Below are 25,958 nucleotides of genomic sequence, written 5' to 3'. Positions count from 1 at the left end.
GCTTCATATACTGAGTAGAATTTACTTACTATCTTAGAGCAACAAGGGATTTTTGCAAGAGACAGGTTTACAATTTTCAGAAGTGTCTCACGCATATATGTTATTAGAATCATTTGACAACAGAGATCCATGGGCAGCTTCCTCAGGGGTGATATGATTTGCTAGAGGAGCCAGTACAGTTTCATTCATATTCAGATATTGAACTATTGAACCCCTTAAAAGCTAGAAATTGACTTTCACTCTATGGAGGAAAGCAAAGAATTTGAACATTTGACTAATTACTGTGTCTGTGAAACCATGACATATACCTGGTTAGCTGTACCAGTTTTATATCAGGAAAAAGAAACATGTCAAAGTCAGAAACATCCCTTCTATGATGTTTTATATTAAATTTTTAGCCAAAATTCTTATAACATTATCCTGTCAGGTGAGCAAATGTTACCTTTTTAGTGATGCTTAAGTAAAATTACAATTAGATAATGATTTATGTATTATTTGTTTAAAATCTCTCTCCCCTTATAGACTAATAATTTCAAGAAGGCAGGTACTGTGTGTATTCTATCTATCATTGTAAACCAGGCATGTTGCATGGTGAATATTTATTATTGAATGCATCTTCTTGACCTATCCCAATTCTTAAAATTGAGAAAATTGAGAAAATTGGTATTGCTTTACTTGGAAATAAAATTCAAAATAGAGTACCATTTTGCTAGTTATAGTAAAAAATTCTGAGAAGTAAAACATTCTCCAATTATGGAGAAGTATTGTGCTTGAGGAAATTTATGATACAATCACTCTTGATATAATTTTCATTGACTTCATTTAAAATTTGTTCTTTATAATATATATACAATGGGAAATATGGCCTTTGTAATCATTTTTAGTAGGAACTAAGATACAACTGCATAAGAATTTCTTAATTATAATGAAACTCTGAAGTAGAAACAGTTTAACTTTTGTCTAGTTGCTGCTACATATACCCCACAGGGATGCCTCACCTGAGAATTGTGAACTTACATGGAAAAAAATATATATCTTTCTTTTTTCTTCTAACTGAAATTTATCATTTTTGTCATTGATTTTTTACCCTGCCCACAAAAACATTAGCAGTTATGAAAACTGTCACCAGTAGCAATCACATGTATCCCATATCACATTTATAGTTGCTCAGATTTTTTTCTAAGAGTCAGGTTCTCTGTCACTCAGGCTGGAATGCAGTGGCATGATCATAGCTCACTGCAGCCTAGAACTCCTGGGCTTAAGGGATCCTCCTGCCTCAGCCTCAGTCTCCCAAGTTGTAGGGAATATAGGCATGCACTGTAACTCCTGACTACTGTTCAGATATCTTTGAAATGTGTTTTACAGGCATTGCTACTTTAAAATTATGATAGTTTCTAAACTTATTACAAGAGCTTATTATTTAATGAGTTAATAAAGAAACATACATGTTTCCATATCTCATATTTAAAAAAATAAATTTGAAAATTACATTTGAATATGATTGGGGTCCTTTAAATTCTGTACATTTTAATTTAGAATAATTATTATGGGATAGATTCACCAGACTGCTAAGGAATGGTGTAGTAGTCCATTTTTACACTCCTATAAAGAACTACCTGAAACTGGGTAATTTATAAAGAAAGGTTTAATTGACTTACAGTTCTGCATAGCTGGGGAGGCCTCAGGAAACTTACAATCATGGCAGAAGGTGAAGAGGAAGCAAAGACCTTCTTCAGGAAGAAGGAAAGAGAGGCCTAGAAAGAGGAGGGGAAACTGCCTCATTAAATAATCAGATTTCGTGAGAGCTCACTCTCATGAGAACAGCATGGGGAAAACCGCCTCCATGATTCAGTCACCTCTCACCCAGGTCCCTCCCTCAACACGTGGGGATTATGGGGATTACAATTCGAGATGAGATTTTGGTGGGGACGCAGAGCCAAACCGTATCAAGGGGCATATAATAAAAAAGATTAAGGAAAAACTCTTGCCATAGAAGATCTGGTCAGCCAGGATGCTTTTAATAGAGACTATTTTTAAATTTTAAATCTTTCAGTTCATACTAAAGAGTCTTTTCAAGAATGACAGAGAGGTGATGTAATCTAAATGTTGCAGATAGTGTCCTCTGTGTGCGTGGGCTTTCCATACAAAAGTATGAATCCAAACCAATGATATTTGGAGACCTTTATCTAGCAAGCCTTATAAAAAAGTAGCCTTATGTAAATTTGAATATTTAGGCACTACCATTAGTGAATGATAGATTGTGTTGAGTTTTCAAAGTGTTCCATGAAGGGAAGAATTCTCATTTTTTTGAGGTTATGTCTTAACATCTGTTTAAGAGTCTGTATCCTGTTCATTGAGTATCCTTCCTTATATCCATCCTCTATAACTGCCTTTCTTTAACAAAGCCGTCATCAGCATCCTGTCTTTTTCCCCAGGTTAAAAAGGCAGGAGGCATTAAAACAAAACTTATCCTGTTTTGTATTGTTAGTGACATCAGAAATTATGGATGTTTTCATCATTGTTTAGATTAGGGGATATCTTGAGTTAAGAGCAAATTTGTTTTACTAATCAGAATAGGAGAAATGACAGTCCTATAGTTGCTTAGTTTGGGGTAACCAGACAGTCAAGATGAATTACAGATGAGCTGGCAAACAAAGGCTTTCTGGAGTGTTGTCAATTAGATTGTGTTATATAGCTGCAAATAATACCTGAATATGCTGAAAATGACAAATGTTTGCTTGCTTTAGTGTCCTTGGCCAACGTTCTGCAGCCTCAAGGGAAAATTGCAAATTCAGTTTTCTTTAGTGCATTTAAGACGTTACATAAAGATCTCATAAATCTTAATTTAAAATACCATTTACAAATGGTCTTTTTTATGTTTTTAAAGCCCAATTTGCCTATAAGTTAGTTGATCTCACGCAATGATAATATGTCTAGCTGGAACTCTATGGAATCATTTTGTTAGCCAGCAACAGCTGTGCTGTTCTTTTCTAAATAGTAGTAATGCTGTACATTGCACTTGTTTTTTATTGTTGAGGAGGGCTCCTGGTACCTTTATTGAGGTACTTTGAGAGTAGCCTGATTTCTTTTTTGGAATGCACAATAAAATAGAAGTAATTTAAATTTTAATATGCCTTCCTTACACCATTAATTAAAATGATTTATGTTTGGTTGCCTTCTTGAAATAGGGTGTGATGTTAGGTCTTTCATGCTTTCATGGTGATGTTTTCCAACAGAGCATCTTTTACGAGATAGTATCAAACTCATCCTGGTCTCAGTTTATTTGCTTTGACAGAAGCACCTTTACTTAACTCCTGGCAGAATACACTCTCACATTGTTCTTCCTAGTCCTCATTTAGCATTCTAAATTATATTTATTGTCCAGATTTCAGGCTACTTATTTACTTGTTCAAAGTAGAATTATTTGATCATTGATGAGTTTGTCAAGGAAGACATAAAAAGCAGAGGATGAGATAACTTGAATCATATTTTGGTCAGGATGTTGAAGGCTAGATGTTGAAGTTAGATACTTTGTGGGATTCAGAAAAGAAGGACTTCACAAGCAGTAATGTAAGAACTTTGTGTTTATGTATGTCAAAAGAAAGGCATTTTACTTCCTCTCTGATCTTATCAAAAAGAAAGGGAGAATGAAAGGAAGACCCCCATATATTCTTGTAAATACTAAGAATGTTTATTGTCTGTGGGTCCCTAGGCACCTAGATGACATTGCTGATAAATTGGGCATTTTTTTTGTCACTGGCAAAAATCAGTTCTGAAATACTACTTGGTCTACAGTCATTGTACAATATCTTTTTTTTTTTTAATCCAAGGCAATTCAATGTTGACAGTTCGTTTCACTCTTTTCTGAATATTGGAACATATGATTGCATCAAGCTGGCTGCAGGCTCCAGTGCTGACATTTTTTAGCGCAAAGAATGCCCATATCACTCGAACATTTGAAAAGTGTTAATGAGCAGATCAAAAGGACTGTTGCCTGAAGCAGCTAACTTTTTTTTTTTTTTTTAAAGAAATCGGCTCTCTTCCAAACTGAAATCTTCATTCTAGCAGCTAAGTAGATGAGATGTAATCCTCCCTGATGATGATAATAACAAATGAAAAAAAAATTGGAGAAGAATCAAACTGTGCATATGGTTCATAAAGTGGTGAAAGTGTTTTCCAGAATCTTCAATACAGAGCTGAAGGATGCTAAGTGGAAAAAATTCTGGCAACTAGGCAATATTATGCCTTTTAAAATCTGCAAATTCTCATAAAATATGGTGCATATGAATACATTCTTTTCTGAAATGAATGTGTATTCTTGCACTATTTGATATAAGAATGGAGTTCTCATGACTGTAGTTTTAATGTATTTTTACTAACAGTAAATCTTTCTTTTCTCTTGAACTAGTTTTACTGAAATGTAGGAATGTCAGTTGAACACAGATTTTTGCCATTTTTGGCTTTTGAGCCAAATGGCTTCAGATTATTTTCACCCTTCTTTGTTACTCTTGAGGTCCTGTGGCAGAGTGGAGAGAGGGAACATTTTGGAACATGACAAGAAAACCATTTTGTTTCTCGTCCCCAAATTTTTATATGGGTGACATTGGGCATATTAGCTAAATGTTATATCTATATAAAATGGTGATAAACTCTATCTTACATAGTTATTAAAAGTTTTAAATATAACTATCTGTGTAATTATCTATCATCTATTTGTCAATTCATTCATTCATTCATCCATCCATCCATCCATATATCCATCCGTCCATCCACCCATCCATCCATGCAAGTAAGTAACAACTACTCAACAAATCATAGGCTTTTTCTTCAGCACCCTTTCCCTTTGCAAACTAAACCTTATTTTAAAAAGATGTCATATGCTAGAAGTTGAATTCAGAGTTGGAGATAGGTGGACTTGGTCCTCGGTTTGAATCCTAATTCTGTGTTTTCTCTTTGTATGTATTTGGGCAAGTTATTGAAGTTACAGCTTTCCTCTCCTTATATTTAAAATGAGGATAAACATAGTGATTGCACAGAGTTATTATGAAAATAAAAGAACTGTAGAGACAGAGTATGTGGCATCTGGCAGCACCAGTAAAGGGCGGTTCTTGTTAATAGTGTTAACAACACACAGATGAGCCTTAGCTGTGGTTCAGTTTCTGAAGGTGCTATTATTTGTTGTGATGGTGGTTGTGTCTCTTAATTTACCAGATCAAAATTTGATTAGGTAGAGCTTTGAGGGCTTTGTTTTCATTATTAACAATGTAGAAAATATACTTGTCAGGACTTTAATTCACTTTAAATTTATAATAAGTCATGAATTTTTCCCACAAAAGAATAATGGCTTGCTATTGAAGATAACTCTAATGTTCTTTTCTGGAATAAGGTGAATATAATTGCATATAGACATATGGCCATATTTAACCATGGAAAGGCATAGAAGCAAAAACCTGGTGGAAACATTGTAATATGTATTTTTTTATCATTTTATAAGAATTGCCATTTTGACAAGGACCTACAGTTAATCCAGTTTATTTCCCAGATGAAGAAACTTAGTATACTTCTATCTCCTCTTCTACAGTTGGGTTATCTGACTTTATTGGTTCAGGAAAAAATTTAGTGCTTCATTTTCTTAGGGACTAGTAATATTTTAGTTTCATGTAAATCTATCTGTTTGTTATTTTTGTCTATTTTTTCCTCAATATTTGACTTATACATTTGGAAATCAACTATAATTTTTTGTGAACATTCTCAGTTCCATCAATTTCACTTTCAGTATATTTTTAGTACCTTTAGTATCTGCTGTATGCAGAGCACTTTATTAGGCATGATGGCATGTATAAATAAGGAGAAATGATTATTGCCATTAAGAAATTTGTAATTTTCAGTGATAATTTAAAAATTAAAAAATCAACATATAAACCCAAATTAATAATGCATAAATGGTTCAACTGTGCAGCAACATATACTTTAAAAAGTTTTATGTCTTCTAGATGAAACAACAGGGAGTTGGTGGGCTACTCTGTGAAGGCTGGTTGGGACCTAACAGGAAAATGATCGTTGTATTTGGGGGAAGCACCAGGATCATCAGGCTGGCTGGAGAGGAGGTGCATGTAGGGGGATGTTTGTAGATACATGTTAGGCCTTAACCGTGGAGGGACTGACACCATGCTGAGGCATTTTAACAATGAGAATAGAAAAACTGGCTCATGTTTATGTGCTGCAAAAGGGGCTTTGTTAGTTTATCTTGCAGTTTATATTAGATAAAGGACCTCCGGTGAAGAGAAGGAATGTAAAGATGCCTCCCATGATACTATGTGAGTTTGACAACAGTGGTCATATGGGGATTTTAAATTGAAATTCAATTTTCCCATATCATTATTAAACTAGATGCTATATGGGATAATGAATATGACATCAAAAAAAAGGAAGAGTTATAGAGAGAGATGTTGAGTAATTCTCAGGAGGATGTAATACAGAACAGGGTTGGGGATACTATTTATGTCCTCAGAAATTTATATAACAGTGCAAGATGTACATGTAATAAGAAGAGTAAATTTGAAGTCCTCACGATGAAATGAAAATGAGTTCAGATGTATTATTCTCAGACTTAGTGGAATGGAAGGATGTACCTTGATCTTTTTCTAGTGAGAGAACTCCAGAGAGTACTTTATGGAAATTCACAAAACCGGGAGTGGAAGCATGACTTGTAAGGTCTTTCCAATAAAATTTAGTAATTTATTGATTCAAATTGTGAACATTGGGACTGTTTATTCATTTTTACCAGGGAAATGATCGATTAAGCTTCTGTTAGAAGAATATTGGCCTGGCTGCATAGGTTAAAATAGGGAATCAGTTGGAGATAGAGAAATAAGTTAGATGTCTAATTTAACTACAAGTGGAGTATTTAGTCATTGATGCAAAAAAGGCTATGGTAATTATAACGATCAATAAATTTTGTGAACGTATTATTAATTAAAATTCTTAGAATGAGGTGGTAAGAAAAGATGGGGATGCATCTCCTTTGTCTGAGCACCATTCATTTATTTATAATGGCTCAGCTATACTTAAAATGTTATCAGTTCTAGAAACCACACTGAAATATTGACCAAATCAATATGTGCTAAAAAAAAAAAAAAAAAAAAAAAAAAAGAAAACTGACCAAGATAACCAGATAACTCAGGACCATCTCATGAGAAATGTTTGATATATTTAGGTTCCAGATTGGTAGATTCAATAGATATATGGTAATTATCCTAGCATTCAAAAATAGGAACTGCTCTTAAAAGTGCGTGTGTATGTGTGTGTGTGTGTGTGTGTGGTATATTGCCAGACTCTAGGATCAAGACTAAAGACTGGAAACTACAGAGTGGGAAGTGCTTTGGCTTCATTTGGGGGAAAAACTTTCAAATGATGTGGGTTCCTTGCCAATGGACTGAATTGCTTTGTAAGGTAGTGGATTTCTCTTTATTGCAGTAATTCAAACATAGTTAGACTACAACTTGGTGGGAACTTTTCAGAGTATTGAAGTTTTGATTGTGTATGCGTTGGAGGAGTTGAAAAAATGTTGTACTAGGTACATTTAAGGTCCAGAGAATCTTGAGAATATGCTTTTAGGAGTGACGGGGGAAGGGAATGAAAATAATCCCTTCTTCCCTTGTCCTTCCCTCTGCAGTCTATCTCCTTCCTTCCCTTCCTCCTTCTTTACTCTCTCAATTTGTTTCTTCCTCTCTTCTCTCCCTTTTTTCCTTCTTTTTTTCCTCCTAATTTCCCTTTCATCCTTCTTCCCTCTCTTTCTTTGTCCCTTCCTCCCTCCTTTTCTCTCCCCTTCTCACTTCTTTCCTTTTCCTCTCTTCCTAACTTCTCTTTTTCCTTACTTCCTTGAAAGTCTAATTTGTGCTAGACAGTCTATTAAATACTAGAAAGGCAGTGAGGAGCAAAGCAGACATAACACCTGTTCTCATGAAACTTACTATTTTTTTGTAGATAAAATTAATAAACTAACCCTTTTTTGGTAGATAAAATTATCAACTTGGATAAATTCTAGGAGAGAACAATGGATCTGTGCATATCAAGAGAATCATATATGCTTTGAGAAAATAGGGAGAATTCATCAGGGAGAGAGGAAGGTGGGGGATATTTCAAAGAATGTATTGAGCATGGAAATGATTTGGTAAAGTCATTAGAAGTGAGAAAAGAGATTATGGATTATGCCAACTTTTTAGGCTGCAACTGAAAAAAGTTATTCACTTGAAAGAAACAGGGATGATAGGAAGGAATGTTAGCTTTTAAATGAAGATGGTTAGGTTAGCTTTGATTTTGTTATAAAATGCTAACAGATTTAGTTTTCATTAATTGTTTTGGACATGCAAGTTCATAGTCATATGACATGCTTTCTTTTTTTATAGAGGAAATATACCTGTAGTTTGATGAACTTTATTTTGTTTTATTATTATTTTAAATCTTAATTCTCTACTGGCATTTATTTCTCGGCTAATTATAAAAAATCATAAAGTTTTATCTTTCATGATTACCAAAATCTACTGGAATTTTATGATTATTGAAAAAATAAAATTGAATTAAATAAAGAGTTAAATAGAAATAATGGCTTTTTTGTAGCATTCAAAAGGAGATTCAGATTTAATTACTGTCTAGTTATATCTATATTATTGTCATTATTGTCTGTGTATTTTTTCCCTGAGGTTTGGATCTAAACTAAAATTTAGATGATGAAAATATTATACACACAGAAAATTATGGGTCAGTTCTCTAAACATTATCAGTGACATCAAAATATAAAAACCCTTTCACTATGGAAAATGTAAACATTTACAAAGAGAGAGACTAATATATGTACCCACAAAAATTAAAAATTAAAAAAACTAAGATAATGAACTTCCCACTGTCTTCATTACTCAGCTTCAATGATTCTCAACTTATTGTCATTTTTTTTTCTTTCAATTTTTATTTTAGTTTCAGGGGTACATGTACAGGATTGTTACAGGAGTAAATTATGTGTTGCTGGTGTTTGGTGTACAAATGATTTCATCACCCAGGTAGTGAGCATAGTACCTGATGGGTAGTTTTTCAACCCTCACCTTTCTACCAGGCTCTCACTTCAAGTAGGCCCTGATGTCTATTGTTCCCATCTTTCTGTCCATTTGTACTCAATGTGCAGCTTCCACTTCACTTATAAGAAAGAACGTGTAGTATTTGGTTTTCTGTTTCTGTGCTAATTCTCTGAGGATAATGGCCTCCAGCTGCATCCATGTTGCTGCCAATGACATGATTTCATTTTTTTAAAAATAGCTGTTTAGTATTCACTGGTGTATCTCTATCACTTTTTTTTTTTTAGCCAGTCCATCATTGATGGGCATCTAGGTTGATTCCGTGTCTTTGCTATTGTGGATAGTGTTGTGATGAACATAGAAGTGCATATGTCTTTGGTAGAACGATTTATATTCCTTTGGGAATATACCCAATAATGGGATTGCTGGATTAAATGTAGTTCTGCTTTAAGTTCTCTGAGAAATCTTCAAACTGCTTTCCACAATGGCTGAACTAATTTATATTCTCACTAGCAGTGTATAAACATTCTCCTTTCTCTACAGCCTTGCTAACTCCTGTTATTTATTTTTTACATTTTAATAATAGCCATTCTGACTGGTGTGAGGTGGTATCTTGTTGTGGTTTTGATTTGCATTTCTCTAATGATTAGCAATATTGAGCATTTTTTTACAAGCTTGTTGGCCTTGTATATGTCTTCTTTTGAGAAGTGCCTGTTCATGTCCTTTGCCCATTTTTTTTAAATGAGGTTGTTTGTTTTTTGCTTTTTGATTTAAGTTCCTTACAGATTCTGGATATTAGACCTTTACTGGATGCATAGGTTGCAAATATTTTCTCCCATTCTGTAGATTATCTGTTTACTCTGTTGACAGTTTCTTTTGCTGTGCAGAAGCTCTTTAGTTTAATTAGGTCCTACTTGTTTATTTTTGCTTTTGCTGCCATTGCTTTTGGAAACTTCATCATGAAATCTTTGCCAAAGCCTATGTCCAGAATGGTATTTCCCAGGTTTTCTTTTAGAGTTTTAGGTTTTATATTTGAGAATTTAATTCATTTTGAGCTGTGGTTTTTATATATGGTGAAAAGAAGGGGTTTAGTTTCGATCTTCCACATATAGCTAGCCAGTTATACCAGAATCAGTTACTGAATAGGGAGTCCTTTCCCCATTGCTTGTTATTGTCAACTTTGTTGAAGATCAGATGGTCGTAGGTGTGTGGCTTCATTTCTGGGTTATCTAACCTTTTCCATTGGTCTGCATGTCTGTTTTTGTACCAGTACCATGCTGCTTTGGTGTACTCTAGCCTTGTAGCATAGTTTGAAGACAGGTAGTGTGATGCCTCCTGCTTTTTTCTTTTTGCTTAGGATAGCTTTGGCTATTCAGGTTCTCTTCTGGTTCCATACGAATTTTATAACAGTTTTCTCTAATTCTATGAAAAATGATGTTGATATTTTGATAGAAATAGCATTGAATCTGTAAATTGCTTGGGGCAATATGGCTATTTTAACAACACTGATTCTTCCTATTCATGAGCATAGAATGCTTTTTCATTTGTTTTTGTTATCTCTGATTACTTTCAGCAGAGTTTTGTAATTCTCATTGCATAGATCTTTTGCCTCCCTGGTTAGCTGTATTCCAAGGCATTTTTTTTTTTGTAACTGTTGTTATTGAATTCTTGATTTGGCTCTCAGCTTGGACATTATTGATATACAGATATGCTACTGATTTTTGTACATTTGTTTTGTATTCTGAAAGGTTAATGAAGTTGTTTATCAGGTCTAGGAACTTTTTGAAAGAATATTTAGGGTTTTCTAAATATAGAATCTTATTATCAGTGAAGAGGGATAATTTTGACTTCTTATTTTCCTATTTGGATGCCTTTTATTTCTTTCTGTTATCTGATTTCTCTGGCTAGGACTTCCAGGACTATACTGAATAGAAGTGGTGAGAGTGGGCATCCTTGTCTTATTCTATTTCTTAAGAGAAATGCTTCCGTCTTTTGCTTGTTCAATATAATGTTGGCTGCGGGTTTATCATAGATGGTTCTTATTATTTTGAGGTATTTTTTTTTGATGCCTAGTTTGTTGAGAGTTTTAACATGAAGGGATGTGGAATTTTATTGAAAGTGTTTTCTGAGTCTATTGAGATGATCATGTGGTTTTTGTTTTTAGTTCTGTTCATGTAATGAATCACATTTATTGATTTACATATGTTGAGCCAACCTTGCATCCCAGGGATAAAGCCTACTGGATCATGGTGGATTAACTTTTTGATACACTGCTAGATTTGGATTGCTCTCTTTGTGTCTATGTTCATCAGGCATATTGGCCTGAAGTTTTCTTTTTTCATTGTATCTCTGATAGCTTTTGTTATCAGAATGATGCTAGCCTTATAGAATGAGTTATGGGGGTGTCCCTTCTCCTCAATTTTTTGGAATAGTTTCAGTAGGATTGGTACCAGGTCTTCTCTATATGTCTGGTAGAATTCCGCCATGAATCTGTCTCATCTGGGGCATTTTCTGGATTTTTTTTATTACTGATCAAGTTTCAGAACTTGTTATTTATCTGTTCAGGATAAATATTTCTTTGTTGTTCAATCTTCAGAAGTGTTTGTTTTTAGGAATTTACCCATTTTTTTCTAGATTTTTTAGTTTGTATGCATAAAGGTATTCCTAATAGCATTTTAGAGTTCTTGTATTTCTTTGGGATCTGTAATGTCCCCTTTGTCATTTCTGATTATGCTTATTTGGATCTTCTTTTTTTATTTATTAATCTAGTTAGTGGTTTATCAATCTTGTTTGTTTTTTGAAAGAACCAAATTTTGATTGTGCTGATCTTTTGTACGGATTTCATATCTCAGTTTCCTTCAGTTCAGCTCTGATTTTGGTTTTCTTTTCTTCTGCTAGCTTTGGGGTTGGTTTACTCCTGTTTTCCTAGTTCCTCTAGGTGTGATGTTAGCTTGTTAATTTGAGATCTTCCTAACTTCTTGATGTAGGCATTTAACACTATAAACTTTTCTCTGAAAACTGTTTTAGCTGTGTCCCAGAGATTCGGTGATGTTGAATCTTTGTTTTCATTGGTTTCAAAGAATTTTTAAATTTCTGCCTTAATTTCACTCTTTGCCTGAAAGTCATTTAGGAGCAAGTTTGTTTAATTTCCATGTAATTGTATGGTTTTGAGAGCTCTTCTTGGTATTGATTTCTATTTCTATTGTACTGTGTTCTGAGAGTGTGATTGGTATGATTTTGTTGTTTTTAAGTTTGTTGAGAATTGCTTCATGGCCAAGCATGTGGTCGATCTTAGAGTATGTGCCATATGCAGGTGAGAAGAATATATATTCTGTTGTTGGGTATTCTGTTGATGTCTGTTAGGTCCATTTGGTTAAGTGTTGAGGTTAGGTCTTGAATATCTTTGTTAGTTTTCTGCTTCAATGATCTGTCCAATACTGTCAGTGGAGTGTTGAAATCTCCCATTATTATTGTGTGGTTATCTAAGCTTCTTCATAGGTCTCTAAGAACTTGTTTTATGAATCTAGGATCTCCAATTTGGGAGTGTATGTATTTAGGAGAGTTAAGTTTGTTGAATGGAAACTTTTATCATTATGCAATGCTCTTCTTTGTCTTTTTTGATCATAAAGTCTGTATTGTCTGAAATAAGAATTGCAAACCCTCTTATTTTTTTGTTTTCTGTTTGCTTGAATGATCTTTCTCTATTCCTTTACTTTCAGCCTATATATATATATATATATATATATATATATACACACACACATATATATCATTTATGTGAGATGAGTTTCTTGAATATAGCATATAGTTGGGTTTTGGTTCTTTATCCAACTTGCCATTCTGTACCTTTTAAGTTGGACACTTAGCCCATTTATCTCCAAGGTCAATATTGATATGTGAGGATTTGATCTTGTCATGTTCTTAGCTAGTTGTTGTATAGACTTGATTGTATAGTTGCTTTATAGTGCCAATGTGATATGTACTTAAGTGTGTTTTTGTGGTGGCAGGTCTTAAATTTCCATGTTTAGTGCTCCCTTTAGGACCTCTTATAGACATAACTGGTAGTAATGGATTCTCTTAGCATTTGCTTGTTTGAAAATGATTTTATTCCCCCTTCACTTATGAAGCTTAGTTTGGTTGGATATGAAATTCTTGGTTGAAGTTTCTTTTCTTTAAAGTTGCTGAATATAGGCCGCCAATCTCTTTTGACCTGTAAAGTTTCTGCTGAAAGGTTCACTGTTGGCCTGAAGGGATTCCCTTTGTACTTAACCTGGCCCTTCTCTGTAGCTGCCTTTAACATTTCTTTTCTTTGCGTTGACCTTGGAGAATCTGATGACTAGATATCTTATCTTTTCTAGTATATTTTAAAGATTCTCTAAATTTCCTGAATGTGCATGCCTACCTGTGTAGTGAGGTTGGGGAAATTTGTGTGGGCAATATCCTCAAATATGTTTTCCAAGTTGCTTGTTCTCTATCTCTTTCAGAAATGCCAGTGAGTCATAGGTTTGATCTTACATAATCCCATATTTCCTGGAGGTTTGTTTTTGCATTTTTAAAAATTCTTAATTTTTTTTTCTGCCTGCATTGATTCAAAGGAGCAGCCCTTGAGTTTTGAGATTCTTTTCTCAGCTTTGTCTATTTTGTTATTAATGCTTCCAATTGCGTTATAAAAGTCCTATAGCAAATTTTTAATTTCCAGAAGTTCAATTTGTTGTTTTTTTTTCTTAAAATGGCTATGTCATTTTCCAGCTCTTGTATCGTTTTATTAATTTCCTTGGATTGGGTTTCAACCTTCTTCTGTATCTCACTGGGCTTCCTTGCCATCCAGATTCTGATTCTGTGTCTGTCATTTCAGACATTTCAATCTGGTTAAGGACCATTTCTGGGGAGTTATTGAGGTAGTTTGTGGAAGTAAGAAGACACTCTGGCTTTTAGAGTTGCCAGAATTCTTGTGCTGGTTTTTTCTCATCTGTGTTCACTGATTTTCCTTTACTTTTTGAAGTTGCTGTCCTTTGGATGAAGCTATTTGCTTTTATATTCTTTGATGTTCTTGAGGGTTTGAAGGCAGTATAAATTGTGTTTAGTTGATTGACTTCATTTCTGGATGCTTTCAGGAGGCCAGGGCTCAGCTTAGCACTCCTGAGCTTCATGCTAATGCCTGGGGGACTGGGACTAGGCATTTGGCTTTGTTCTTTGACCTCTCGAGGTCAAACACTTTCTGCACTGGAAGGACTGAGGTGTTCCCACACTGCTGGCAAAACACTCTGATGGGGGCTGTTGGCAAAAGTGCTCCAGTGGTGGGGGCAGGGTGCCACAGGAGAATGCCTTGAAGTAGGGAGCCACCAGAGAGTGCACACTAGTGGGGTGATTGTGTGAGGTGCAGACAAATGAGAACCCACAGGGCAGTGGGGAGCCACTGGAGTGTGTGCAGTGGTGGAGCATTATTGTCAATCTTTCTTCATCTGTACCCGTATCCAATTCCCAATGCCCAAATTATTTTGATGAAAATATCAAAATCATATCATTTCACCTGGAAATATTTGTGCATACCTTTAAAAGACAAACAGTCTTTAAATATATATCCATGATCATGGTAATATACTACACGTTAAAAATAATTCTTTGATGAGGTAAAAGTGGAACCACATTTTCAAAGTTGCTATTGTTTTAAACCTTTGAAAATTTAATAGCATAGTTGACACATATGACATTAGATGACATCAAGCTGGAACATTTACAGTTTTCCCTCTTAGTATAGAGACTTTGATGTGTACCTGAAGTAGCTGAAGCCATTGACACTTGGTCAAAGATTTTCCATCACGATGGTGTGAATATCCAGATAGCCCAATACCAGTAAAGACCATTTCAAATTAAGCCCCATTCTATTCACGTGAAGAATTAACTGTATTGGGGGGGCCGAGGCGGGTGGATCACCTGAGATCAGGAATTCGAGACCAGCCTGGCCAACATGGTGAAACCCCGTCTTTACCAAAAATACAAAAAAATTATCCAGGCGTGGTGGCGGGCACCTGTAATCCCAGCTACTCCAGATGCTGAGACAGGAGAATCGCTTGAACCCGGGAGGTAGAGGTTGCAGTGAGCTGAGGTCATGTCATTGCACTCCAGCCTGGGAAACAAGAGTGAAACTCCATATCAAAAAAAAAAAAAGAATTAACTGTAAAAGATTTCATGAGTAAGGCATCACAGGAAAGGGGTCTTGGCTAAGAAGTTGATTTGTTACAAGCAGCTTCAAGCAACAGTTTGTATCCTTATGGGCTGAGTTAGGAGACTGTCAGTTGGAGTCTCATTGTGGTTACAGTCAGGTGCCAGTTTGGCCAGAGTCATCTGGAAGCTTGGGGTGCCTGGGTGTCCAAGATGGACTTTTCTCTTATATGTCCCATATCTCCTCTCGAATGGCTGAAATAGCTGGGGATCAGCTGGAGTCTCCCTCTCACCACCCAGCCTAGATTAGTTTGGGTTTCCTCACAGCTTGATGATCTTGGGGTGGATTTCTGACCTGACAGCGGTGTTCCTCAACAGTGAGTGTTCCATGGATGTCAGGGAAACTTAAGTTCTTTTGACCTAGCCTGAGAAGTCACATAGTACCACTTCTACCTTTTTCTTTTTTTTCTTTCTTTTTTTTTTTTTTTTGAGACAGAGTCTCTGTCTGTCGCCCAGGCTGGAGTCCAGTGGCACGATCTCGGCTCACTGCAAGCTCCGCCTCCCTGGTTCACGCCATTCTCCTGCCTCAGCCTGGCGAGCAGCTGGGACTACAGGCGCCTGCCACCACGCCTGGCCAATTTTTTTTGTATTTTTAGTAGAGATGGGGTTTCACCGTGTTAGCCAGGATGGTCTCGATCTGCTGACCTCGTGATCCGCCCGCCTCAGCCTCCCAAAGTGCTGGGATTACAGGCGTGAGCCACCGCACCCGGCCCACTTCTACCTTTTTCTATTTGCCGAAAGCTAGTTATAGGCAATCCAAGATTCAAAGAGAGGGGCATAAATATTGGGTGGCAAGGTTCAATGAGGGACTTCTTTGGAGTTACCACAGTATTTTATGTATCAAATTATTTTTACACATCCTTACTGTCTCCTCCCTATGCCATAGAAATTTTTATATTTGATTTTTTTTGACAGGTTATCAAGGATCCTCCACCACCACCACCCCCTGCACCAAAAGAGGTAAGTGAGTGCCTAAAAAACTGATATGGCTGTTTTTTTTTTCCAAATGCAGATACCATGCCCAAATTTGATCAATTTTGTCTGTTAGATAACTATGATACCTATGTACTGACTTTTTAATTTATACAAATCAGTGGTTATTTTTCATCCTCTTATGATTTATTTCATGTGCTAGAGGAATGGGATCTTCATACATTGCTAGATATAAACTGGCCATTGGAATCAATGGTACATAAAGATTTAATATACTTTTTATAGTACTATATCAATAGTTCTGATATCACTTATGTTATTGACAAAAAAGATCCAAGCTGACAGTTGAAAGATCCTGTTACTTTCTTCAAAATTCTTAGTGCTTTTATATGATTCTGTTAACCAGAATCATGTTAGGAACATGAAATAAGGAATGTGCTGGTGTTGTATATTTTCAAAGCTTCTCAACTGCCTATCTTTTCAATTCAAATTTCATAGAGTCCAAACCTACACACACATTGATGCTTTAATGACTGTTAAAATGCTGTCCTAATTTTAATATTTTATCTTTCTAAGTATGAAGTGATGAATAGATTTGAAATACCAAATGATTCCCATAGTTAAAGAACAACTTCTAGTTATCTAGGGATGATGTAAGAGAGATTCCTAAAATTTGAGGAGGGAAAGGAGTTCTCATATCCTGTAGAACTCCACTTGAAATTTATGCATGTAAGTGTAAATATATCCACATGTTCTATATATATTTTTTCCATGGTAATGACATAATTCAGAAAAATATTTAAATATGAGCCAGTTCTGACTAAACAGTATTTTAAGAAATTAATTAAAAACTATTTATAAAACATATTTCCACAGGAGGAAGAAGAACCTTTGCCTACTAAAAAGTGGCCAACTGTGGATGCTTCCTATTATGGTGGTCGAGGGGTTGGAGGAATTAAAAGAATGGAGGTTGGTATCTTAAAAAAAAACAGAAGCTGCTAATCTGGAGTATGAATTTCTAGGACTATTAAGCCATGGAAACTACTTTTCACAATTCTTTATTATAATATCATCCATTTGTGCTTAACACTGGGTCTTTTCTGGATACATTTTTTTTCTATGGACTCATTCTAGCCACTGCAAAACTGGCCTAGAAGAACTGGTTTCATTAGTCAAAGGATTGCATTGATAAGACCTCTGAATTCTAAGGGACAAAACAAAGCTAGGGTTTTACTTATTTTGGAGAAAATTACCGCATAGAACATCAACTTTGAAGAAGCCAGCCACTTCAAGTTGCAACAATGTTCTTCTTTGTAAAGATCCAATAGTTATCTACTGTTTGAGAAGAAAATGTTAATATATTCAATAGCATGGATCTGACTTTATCACAAATATAGAGAAAGCACATTTAATACTTTATGTTAGTTGCCACTTATGAACTATTGTAATTGATATTATATATCATTTATAGAATGCATTGAACTTTCAGACTAGCCCAAAGTGTTGATTAAAATTGAACTTTAATATTATATCTTAAAAGTCAAATAAGATTTTCTTATCACCATGAACTATTTTTTCAAAATGATATATTATTTAGTAATAAGCAATTATTACCAGCACTGAGCTCTTAACAACAGTATAAACAGGCCTGCATCCCATCCCAAGGAGCGATTCAAGGGATTTTTTTCATGAACACATTGACTTTGTTATTAAATCCTGGCATTCCTTCCTTATTAGTCATAATTTTCCTTTCTGATTAGAATATGTTTTATGCATTTTACCATTGTTGCACATGTTTCCTATTGTCATATCTGCTTTGTGCCAGCAAAAATTGATAACCTAATGAACAACCCCACAATTATTGCAGTTTTCTCCTTTTATACATTACAATAAAATTCAGATTCCCAAGGAGAGTTTCCCCTTTTCAGAATAAATTTTACTCTTCTTCAGAAAAAGCCCAGACATACTGAACATGGTTGTCATTACCAAAGTGTTTATATAGGTCATCTGACAGTGATTCTTACTTTTCTGGACCACATTAGATCTTGAAGCAATGGACATTTTCCCTGAGAGCTGGCCCTTTATTGTTGAAATATCCTCTGAGGCAGATACCTCATTGCCAATTATCCATGATTATAGGCAGTTGCTAGAAGCAGTTAAGTTGGTCTTTGGAGAAGTTATTGCATGTATTTTTGTGTGCTAGAAACTGAGAATTGCAAACAATATAAGAGAGCATGGCTAGGCAAGTTCTTGTTGTTTGACACAGAAGGAAGGTTGTTTTCCTTTCTTACCTTTGTTGTGTCATTCTAGACTTGGAAGGGTGGAAGAGAGTATATAGGATGTTCCTATATGTATAAAACATACACTTTTAAATAAAAGTGTTACAATCAAATATCCAAATATGATCAGTAACAACTTATTTTTAGTTGATTTCACCTCATTCCAAAATGTGTGTGTAAAAAGATCTATATAACGGGGAAAAAAAAAGACTTGATAGGATATACCAAAAATGTGAATAGGTTTCTCTGGATGGACAATTTTCAATCTATGCTATATATTTCCCTATTGTTTAAATGTATTTGACAGTGAGCATGTACTACTTCATATTCAGAAAAATAAACAATACCATTTTGAAATTCACTCATGTAAAATACGGCATGATAATAAAGTAAGGATATTAGTATGTGAGCCTTAATTGAATAAATAATATTCTTGCTTTAAAAAACTAGGAATATGTCAGATTTTTGTTAGTTCAATATTCCAGTGTTCCAAAGATTGAGATCTCTTTCTAAAGGAAAGAAAATGTGTGAATGAGCCCCTGAATGGGTCCTGAGTTAAAAGGAACATTATTGGTTTATATTTATGAGAGCCAAGAGCACACACACATCCCTAACTAACCTATAATTCAAGTTTCAAGAGTTTTTAACTCTTAATATGTGAAATTATATTGCCCACCCATCCTTTTCAGTTGAACAAAATTTGTGACAAAAAACCGCAGCCAACTTGTAATAAATCTGGGTCCATTTTAGTTTTGGATAATTTTGGCTACCTTGCATGAAGTATTCCATCAACAAGATGGGAATGAGAATGAAGAAAAAAATGGAAAAGCAAGTGTGGATGTTACAAAGGGGAAACATGATACAGGTTGAGTATCCCTTATCTGAAATGATTGGAACTAAAAGTGTTTTAGATTTTGGATTTTTTTCAGATTTCAGGATATTTGCACATACTTAATATGATATCTTGGGGACGAGAGCGAAGTTTAAACATGAAATTTATTTTTGTTTGATATATACCCTATACACATAAGAGGAATATGTTTGACATACACCTTATACACACATAAGAAGAATATGTGTATGAGGTATGTGTCAAACATAAATGAATTTAAAATATACAATAAATACACAAACATAATATACAAGCATAAATGAATTTTAAAATATACAATGCTTTAAAGTAATTTTGTGCATGAAACAAAGTGTTGACTGTGACCCACCAGATGAGGTCAGGTGTGGAGGTTTCCTCTTATGCTGTTAAGTTGGCACTCCAAGGGTTTCAGGTTTTAGAGCATTTTGAATTTTAGATTTTTGAACTATACTCAACCTGTATATAAAAATACACAGCAAAAATTGAACTGAGAATTAAGCGTCATTAAACATTTTCAAACATTAATTTATTTAAATGTGGAGATGGAAATGTTTCATTTATCTAATTTATTTTTTAAGAAATCTGGAGTGGATGATGGGGAGTTCTCATTATGTTGCCCTGGCTGGTCTTGAACCCCTGCGTTCAAGCGATTCTCTTGATTCTCTCATGTAGCTGGGGCTACAGGCAGGTGCCACTGTGCAAACAAAATTTGTTTTAAAAGCATGCTTATTCAAACCTGGAAGGTACTTCTCTTCTTTTTTTTTTTTCAAAAAAAGCCCTTAAACTAGGAAAAGTAAAAGGAATTATAGAAATTAGGAGCACATGTGAATTACAGAACACATTTTTATAGCTAAGGTTATTTTAAGCCAGCATAGGGATTTTTACCTAGAATATTTTTTCTTCCTTCTTCTTTAAATTAAATATTTAAACACTATGGTAATGGGAATTTTTAGAAAGCTGGAACTGAGATGATGTTAGTAACAGCTGTTAGCACAACTGATCCACAATACCTAATGACTTCAAATGTGTGTTTCTGCCAATTCATTGTGAAACTGTTTTTGTTTCTTTTCTCGATTCTGAAATTGCTCCTTAATGATATAACCTTCTAGTCATCCAAATATGCTCTGGAAATTATGGAATTTTATTGCTTATAATGAAAGCCAAGTGGAGTTGGAAGAATTTAGCTATCAAGCTTACACTTATTTTTTTCCATAATAAAGCCTGATATATTAATTCTGCTAAGGCTTCCTTTAGCAGTCTATTCTTGTTATTCTTTTGTCCTTTTTAATTGTCTCAGTGTGGTCAAACTAAAACATTAAAATGTATGCATACATACACATACACATATATATGTATATTTAATTGCTTTTAAGAGTTTGAAAACTAATAATTTCTAGTTTCAGACTTTGAGTAAGTGAGAATTGTTTGTGGTGGTGTTTGTGGTGGTGATGATGTTGATGATGATTAAATAGCTCCCTCATGAACTAAAACTAATGAATTTCTTTAATGGATCTTTTTAGATCTCAGCAACTACATTTCTCAAGTATAGTTATTTGATAGTGTAGTACCTAGAAATGCCACATTGGGTCAGAACTCTAGTTTAACTAGCTTCATATATATTTTTTTTTAATCTGAGAATAGTGCCAGTGAAACTTGAAAGAAGAATATGATTATCTTTACCTCTGCAATATCAACTGTGAAACATAGGCGAGGGAGCTGTCTATGCTAAAGCCTATCATTTCTGAATGGATCTAAATTGTATCTACTTCTCTTTCTACCCTGAATGACTTCTCTAAGTTAGGACATTTGTGTCTTTACTTAATTGTGTATCTTTTTTTTTCCTTAAAATTGAGCCTTTACAACTGCAAGGATATGTGTCCTGATTTTAGAATTTTTAATACAATTTAGCTATATCTAAGTGTTAGTTTATCCAGGTGATGACACTGTGATTGGAAAGAGAAGGTCATTTCTCTGGAAAGAAAGCCAACTATCTAGCTCTAAAGGTTTAATGGTGTTTAAAACAATTTTAACAACCTCATAAAAACATTCTAGTATCATTGATCACACTGAAAGATATAGATACATTTTAATGACTCAACAGGGCCCACTTGAAATTGAAAGCCCATTCTAAAATTGTAGTAAAAAAAAGGTAAAAACATCTAAGTAAGCCTTATCAAAAAGACTGAATAGTTCTTTCCATGAATAGTCATCTTCTCTATCCCTACCCACTAATTCAGATCATTAAAATGCTTTAGGAAGTCTTAGGATTTTTTTTTTTTCTTTTTAGAAATCACTTAACTCTGGTGTGTCATAGTGTGCCCTGGGTAGGTCTTAGTATAGGTTTTTAGAGCTTCACTCCTCTGACCTTGCCCATCTTTGGTGATGTCCTTGGTTTTTGTAGGACTTTCCACTACTCCTGGTTGGACAAGCTCTTCTCCAGGGGCTGCATCCTATTTTTACATGCCCAGTTTGACTCAAATTTAGCTCTTAATTTCTGTCTATTGAAAAATAAAACAATCATTTGATCTTATGGTTTTTTAATGTCAAGAGTTTTCAGAGGAGGAAATTTGCTATAATTTGTGGAATTCTCTAGTGTTCCTGAACTTTTGTTTTCAAAGCAGCCTTTTCAGATTTGACCTCCTCAATGAAAAAAATCATATGCCACACAACCATACTCAGGTGAGCTTGGGAACTAAAAGCTGAACACTACATTACATAGTAGAACTATAAAAGTAGAGAAAACTGATATATAATTATTTTACTTTCAAAAACTAAATGTTCAGATCATACTTTTTGCCTTAATCAAATGTGATGAAAAGTTTGGAAGAAGCAACTCTTTTGTATAAAATACATTTGTAAAATTCTAACCAATTGGAAACTTATTAACCCATTTCAATCCATGTTCGAATCCCTGCCCCGTCACTTACTAGCTGGCTTTGGGCATATCACTTAACCTCCTTATGCCTCATCTGGAAAGAAGAAAATAGAGTCTCTATCTCACTGCATTTTTGTATGGATTAAATGCAGACTGACACATAGTAATCACTCAGTAAATGCTAACTATCATCATTTTCATATATTTCTTCCAGTGTCATCACTACATATGGGTATGTGTTTAGCTAGCAGGAGAACAAACCAAATTAGAGAACAGAATTACACACTGTCATGCATTTCATATGTAAACCACAAATGGACTCTTTATTTAAAACTATGGAAAAATGGTTGCTTCAAATTTAGTTGGCTCCAGATTTTTTTACAAAGGGTTTTTTTTTTTTTTGGATCTTCATATTAAATACAGTAAGGAGTGGTGAGAAACCTATTCAGCCTCTGAAGAGGAGAAATTAGGAATTAGGATACCTGCTCATCTTCTTTTTCACTCTGAGATGTGAACTAAAGGACCATAGGCTCAATAAGAGCCTGTTCCTCTAGGACACTTTATGTCTTACAACAGTACTCTCCCTTTGTTTTACAGGTTCGTTGGGGTGATAAAGGATCTACCGAGGAAGGTGCAAGGCTAGAGAAAGCCAAAAATGCTGTGGTGAAGATTCCTGAAGAAACAGAGGAACCCATCAGGCCTAGACCACCTCGACCCAAACCCACACACCAGCCTCCTCAGACAAAATGGTACACCCCAATTAAGGTACGTGTCCAGATTTTGTGTAATTTAACTCAAAACTTCTGGAGACATTGTAACTTTTTTCAAGTTACAATTGTAACTTTTTTTCAAGTACCCCAGCTACTTGAAAGAGGGTAGATGAAATTGCAGATATTCATTGTACATCTTAACAGCTGAATACTTTCTTGGCAATAAGAACCTTTAGGTTTTTATTACTTGTTAGTTTACCTTATGAAAGAAATGAGGGTAAAGAAGATTTTACTTTCTTCGTTTTACATCTTCATTTATTCAGTACATAGAGACTGAGGACATTCTCTGGGAATTCACAAATCTAATTTTCCCTTAGGGTCGTCTTGATGCTCTCTGGGCTTTGTTGAGGCGGCAGTATGACCGGGTTTCTCTGATGCGACCTCAGGAAGGAGATGAGGTTTGTATATGGGAATGTATTGAGAAAGAGCTAACTGCTTGGGTCAGTATAATGAATGCAGGGAAATAGTAATAAAAAATGATGTTAAAGCCCTATTGCACTTGAGGAAGGAAATACTGTCAAGTGTAGATTTCTATTACGTAGTGTTTTCTATAAATTACCTATTGTTAGACTGCATCTTCAAACTACATTTTTACAGCATTCCCTTTTCAAGAAATTCTTTACGATTCTGGTCATTTGTACACATTCTTTAATAAGCACAATCATTGCATCAGCCCTTGACTTTGAAGACAAAATATTCCAACAGACTGGGAGTTAGTAGCTGAAGTCCTTCTCCAGCATTTAGTAGCTTTTAGTAGCAATAAGGCCTAGGGCAAAGGCCTCAGAATCTGTTTTATAGGTATAAATATGTTCCCTGCCTTCAACAGTTGATGTAATCAAATTTCTTGATTATTATGTAAAAGTGTCTTTAAAGTTATAAAGCATTATAAAAATCTGTGATAGTGATAAACACACACACATACACACATATGTATATGTATATATTTTTACCCCACCAGGGAAGCCTGTCTGAGGCTGTATTTTTGTTTTGGAAATGTGGCTACAATTACTCTAGTTTTGTAATTTCAGTAATATAGTAGTACTATTTCCCATTGTATTGATGTAAGAAAAATTGATTAAAACATTTTCATATGTAACAATAGATAGGTTTGGTTCAGAGACAGTACAGTTCATAATAGTAGTGATGCAGGGCAGGTGAGCCCCAAAATTGAAGCTTAGCCTGGGAGAGTTCTTAACTTCATCTAAGAAGGAATCTGATGCAGGGCAGGAGGGCTCCCAAATTGGAGCTTAGCCCAGGAACGTTCCTGGCTTCATCCAGAAAAGAATTCAAGGGTAAGCCAGAGGTGTTAGCAACTTTTGTTGAAGCGACAGTGCATAGCAGCAGCAGAGGTACTACTCCTTGTGGAGCAGGGCTACCCTATAGGCAGTGTGCCCAGAGGAGCAGCTCAGAGGCAGTTCTGTAGTCATATTGATACCCACTTTTAATTATATGAAAATTAAGGGGTGGATCATGCAGACATTTCTAGAAAAGGTGTGACAACTTCCAGGTCATTGGGTCATTGTCATGGAAAGTGGTGGTAACTTCTGGGTGTTGGCCATGGCAATGGCAAACTGACATGGCACCCTGGTCAGTGTGTCTTATGGGAAAGTGTTTTCGCCCTGTCCCTGTTTTAGTTAATCATCAATTAGGTCTGGTGTCCAAGCCTCACCTCCAGAATCCAGTACTGCCTCTTACCTCATTAGAATTGTTTCACTGTGTGTCAACATGATCATTCCTCTGTTTTAACAAGGGGATAAACTTCATGAACTTCAGCTTCAGGGGATTTTTTTAAAAATGCAATTTGAGGGCCGGGCACGGTGGCTCACGCCTGTGATCCCAGCACTTTGGGAGGCCGAGGCGGGCGGATCACGAGGTCAGGAGATCGAGACCATCCTGGCTAACACGGAGAAACCCCGTCTCTACTAAAAATGCAAAAAATTAGCTGGGCGTGGTGGCGGGCGCCTGTAATCCCAGCTACTCGCGAGGCTGAGGCAGGAGAATGGCATGAACCCGGGAGGCGGAGCTTGCAGTGAGCCGAGATCTTGCCACTGCACTCCAGCCTGGGCGACAGAGCGAGACTCCGTCTCAAAAAAAAAAAAAAAAAAAAAAATGCAATTTGAGAAAATTTATTCCCGGAGTTTTCCCAACAGATCATCATTTACTGTTTGCTAAGACCATAAGTAGAGAGAACTAGTTGGTTTATAAAGCAGTCTCTTTCGTGATCCAATCACTGTGGTTCTTCATAAAAAGTTTTCACATAATGACATTTGCATCTTTTTAAATTCATCCGGGATCTGGAGTTCTGTTCTGGAACAACATGTACTAACTCTTCTTTTTCTTCTACATGCTAGACTTTAACTTCATGTATTTTAAAATTGTTTTCATGCATCATCTTAGTTTTTATTCCCCAGGTTAGACACTAGTTTATTTGTTCAATAATTTTCACCTTATTAAGTGCTGGGTATTGAGCTAACATTGAATATATACTAGCCAATAAAAACAGACAGTGGTCTCAGCTCTCTTGCTAATACTTTATATTTTCTTTTAACTGTCATGATTGCAATTTAGTTTATAGTCTTTCATTATTTCTATTTGATTCAATTCAATAATTTTTGGATTATAAATATGTAAAAGCAATGGCATCAGGTAATATCGAAGGGTAGAAACAAACAGCAGCCTCCGCCCTTAAGAAACCTGAACTTTGGGAAACAAGACATGTGCAAAAATAAGATCTATTCTGGAATGTGTTCTGGGTACTCTTGAGTGCATAGGAAAATAAAGATTAGCTCTCCCTCAGGAGAGATTAGGGAAAGCTTCTTCAAAAATATAGGTGCCCTGTCTTTGAATATAGGTAGGAGATACGTAGAATGAACATTTCCATAGATGTGGCATCACGAGCAAAGTCACTGAGGCAGTGATTCGTGGTTTGCTAGATAATCT

The 25,958-nt window shown here is 35.3% G+C and overlaps 1 protein-coding gene across 3 annotated transcripts in view; it reads left to right on the top strand.

Annotated features, from left to right (window-relative positions):
• The window catches only part of ANTXR2 (ANTXR cell adhesion molecule 2), a 159,527-nt gene that overhangs the window by 69,596 nt on the left and 63,973 nt on the right, over nucleotides 1-25,958 (top strand). For all 3 annotated transcript variants that reach the window (XM_002814915.6, XM_002814916.4, XM_009240137.4), the window contains exons 13-16: nucleotides 16,206-16,250; nucleotides 17,100-17,192; nucleotides 22,846-23,013; nucleotides 23,336-23,416. In XM_002814915.6, the coding sequence (XP_002814961.1) occupies nucleotides 16,206-16,250; nucleotides 17,100-17,192; nucleotides 22,846-23,013; nucleotides 23,336-23,416 (387 nt within the window). The remainder of the gene's footprint in view (nucleotides 1-16,205; nucleotides 16,251-17,099; nucleotides 17,193-22,845; nucleotides 23,014-23,335; nucleotides 23,417-25,958) is intronic.

Source organism: Pongo abelii, chromosome 3 (assembly GCF_028885655.2).
Source record: "Pongo abelii isolate AG06213 chromosome 3, NHGRI_mPonAbe1-v2.0_pri, whole genome shotgun sequence".
NCBI lineage: Eukaryota > Metazoa > Chordata > Mammalia > Primates > Hominidae > Pongo > Pongo abelii.
The sequence above is the reverse complement of the archived record's forward strand: the minus strand, read 5'-3'. Positions and strand labels throughout refer to the sequence as shown.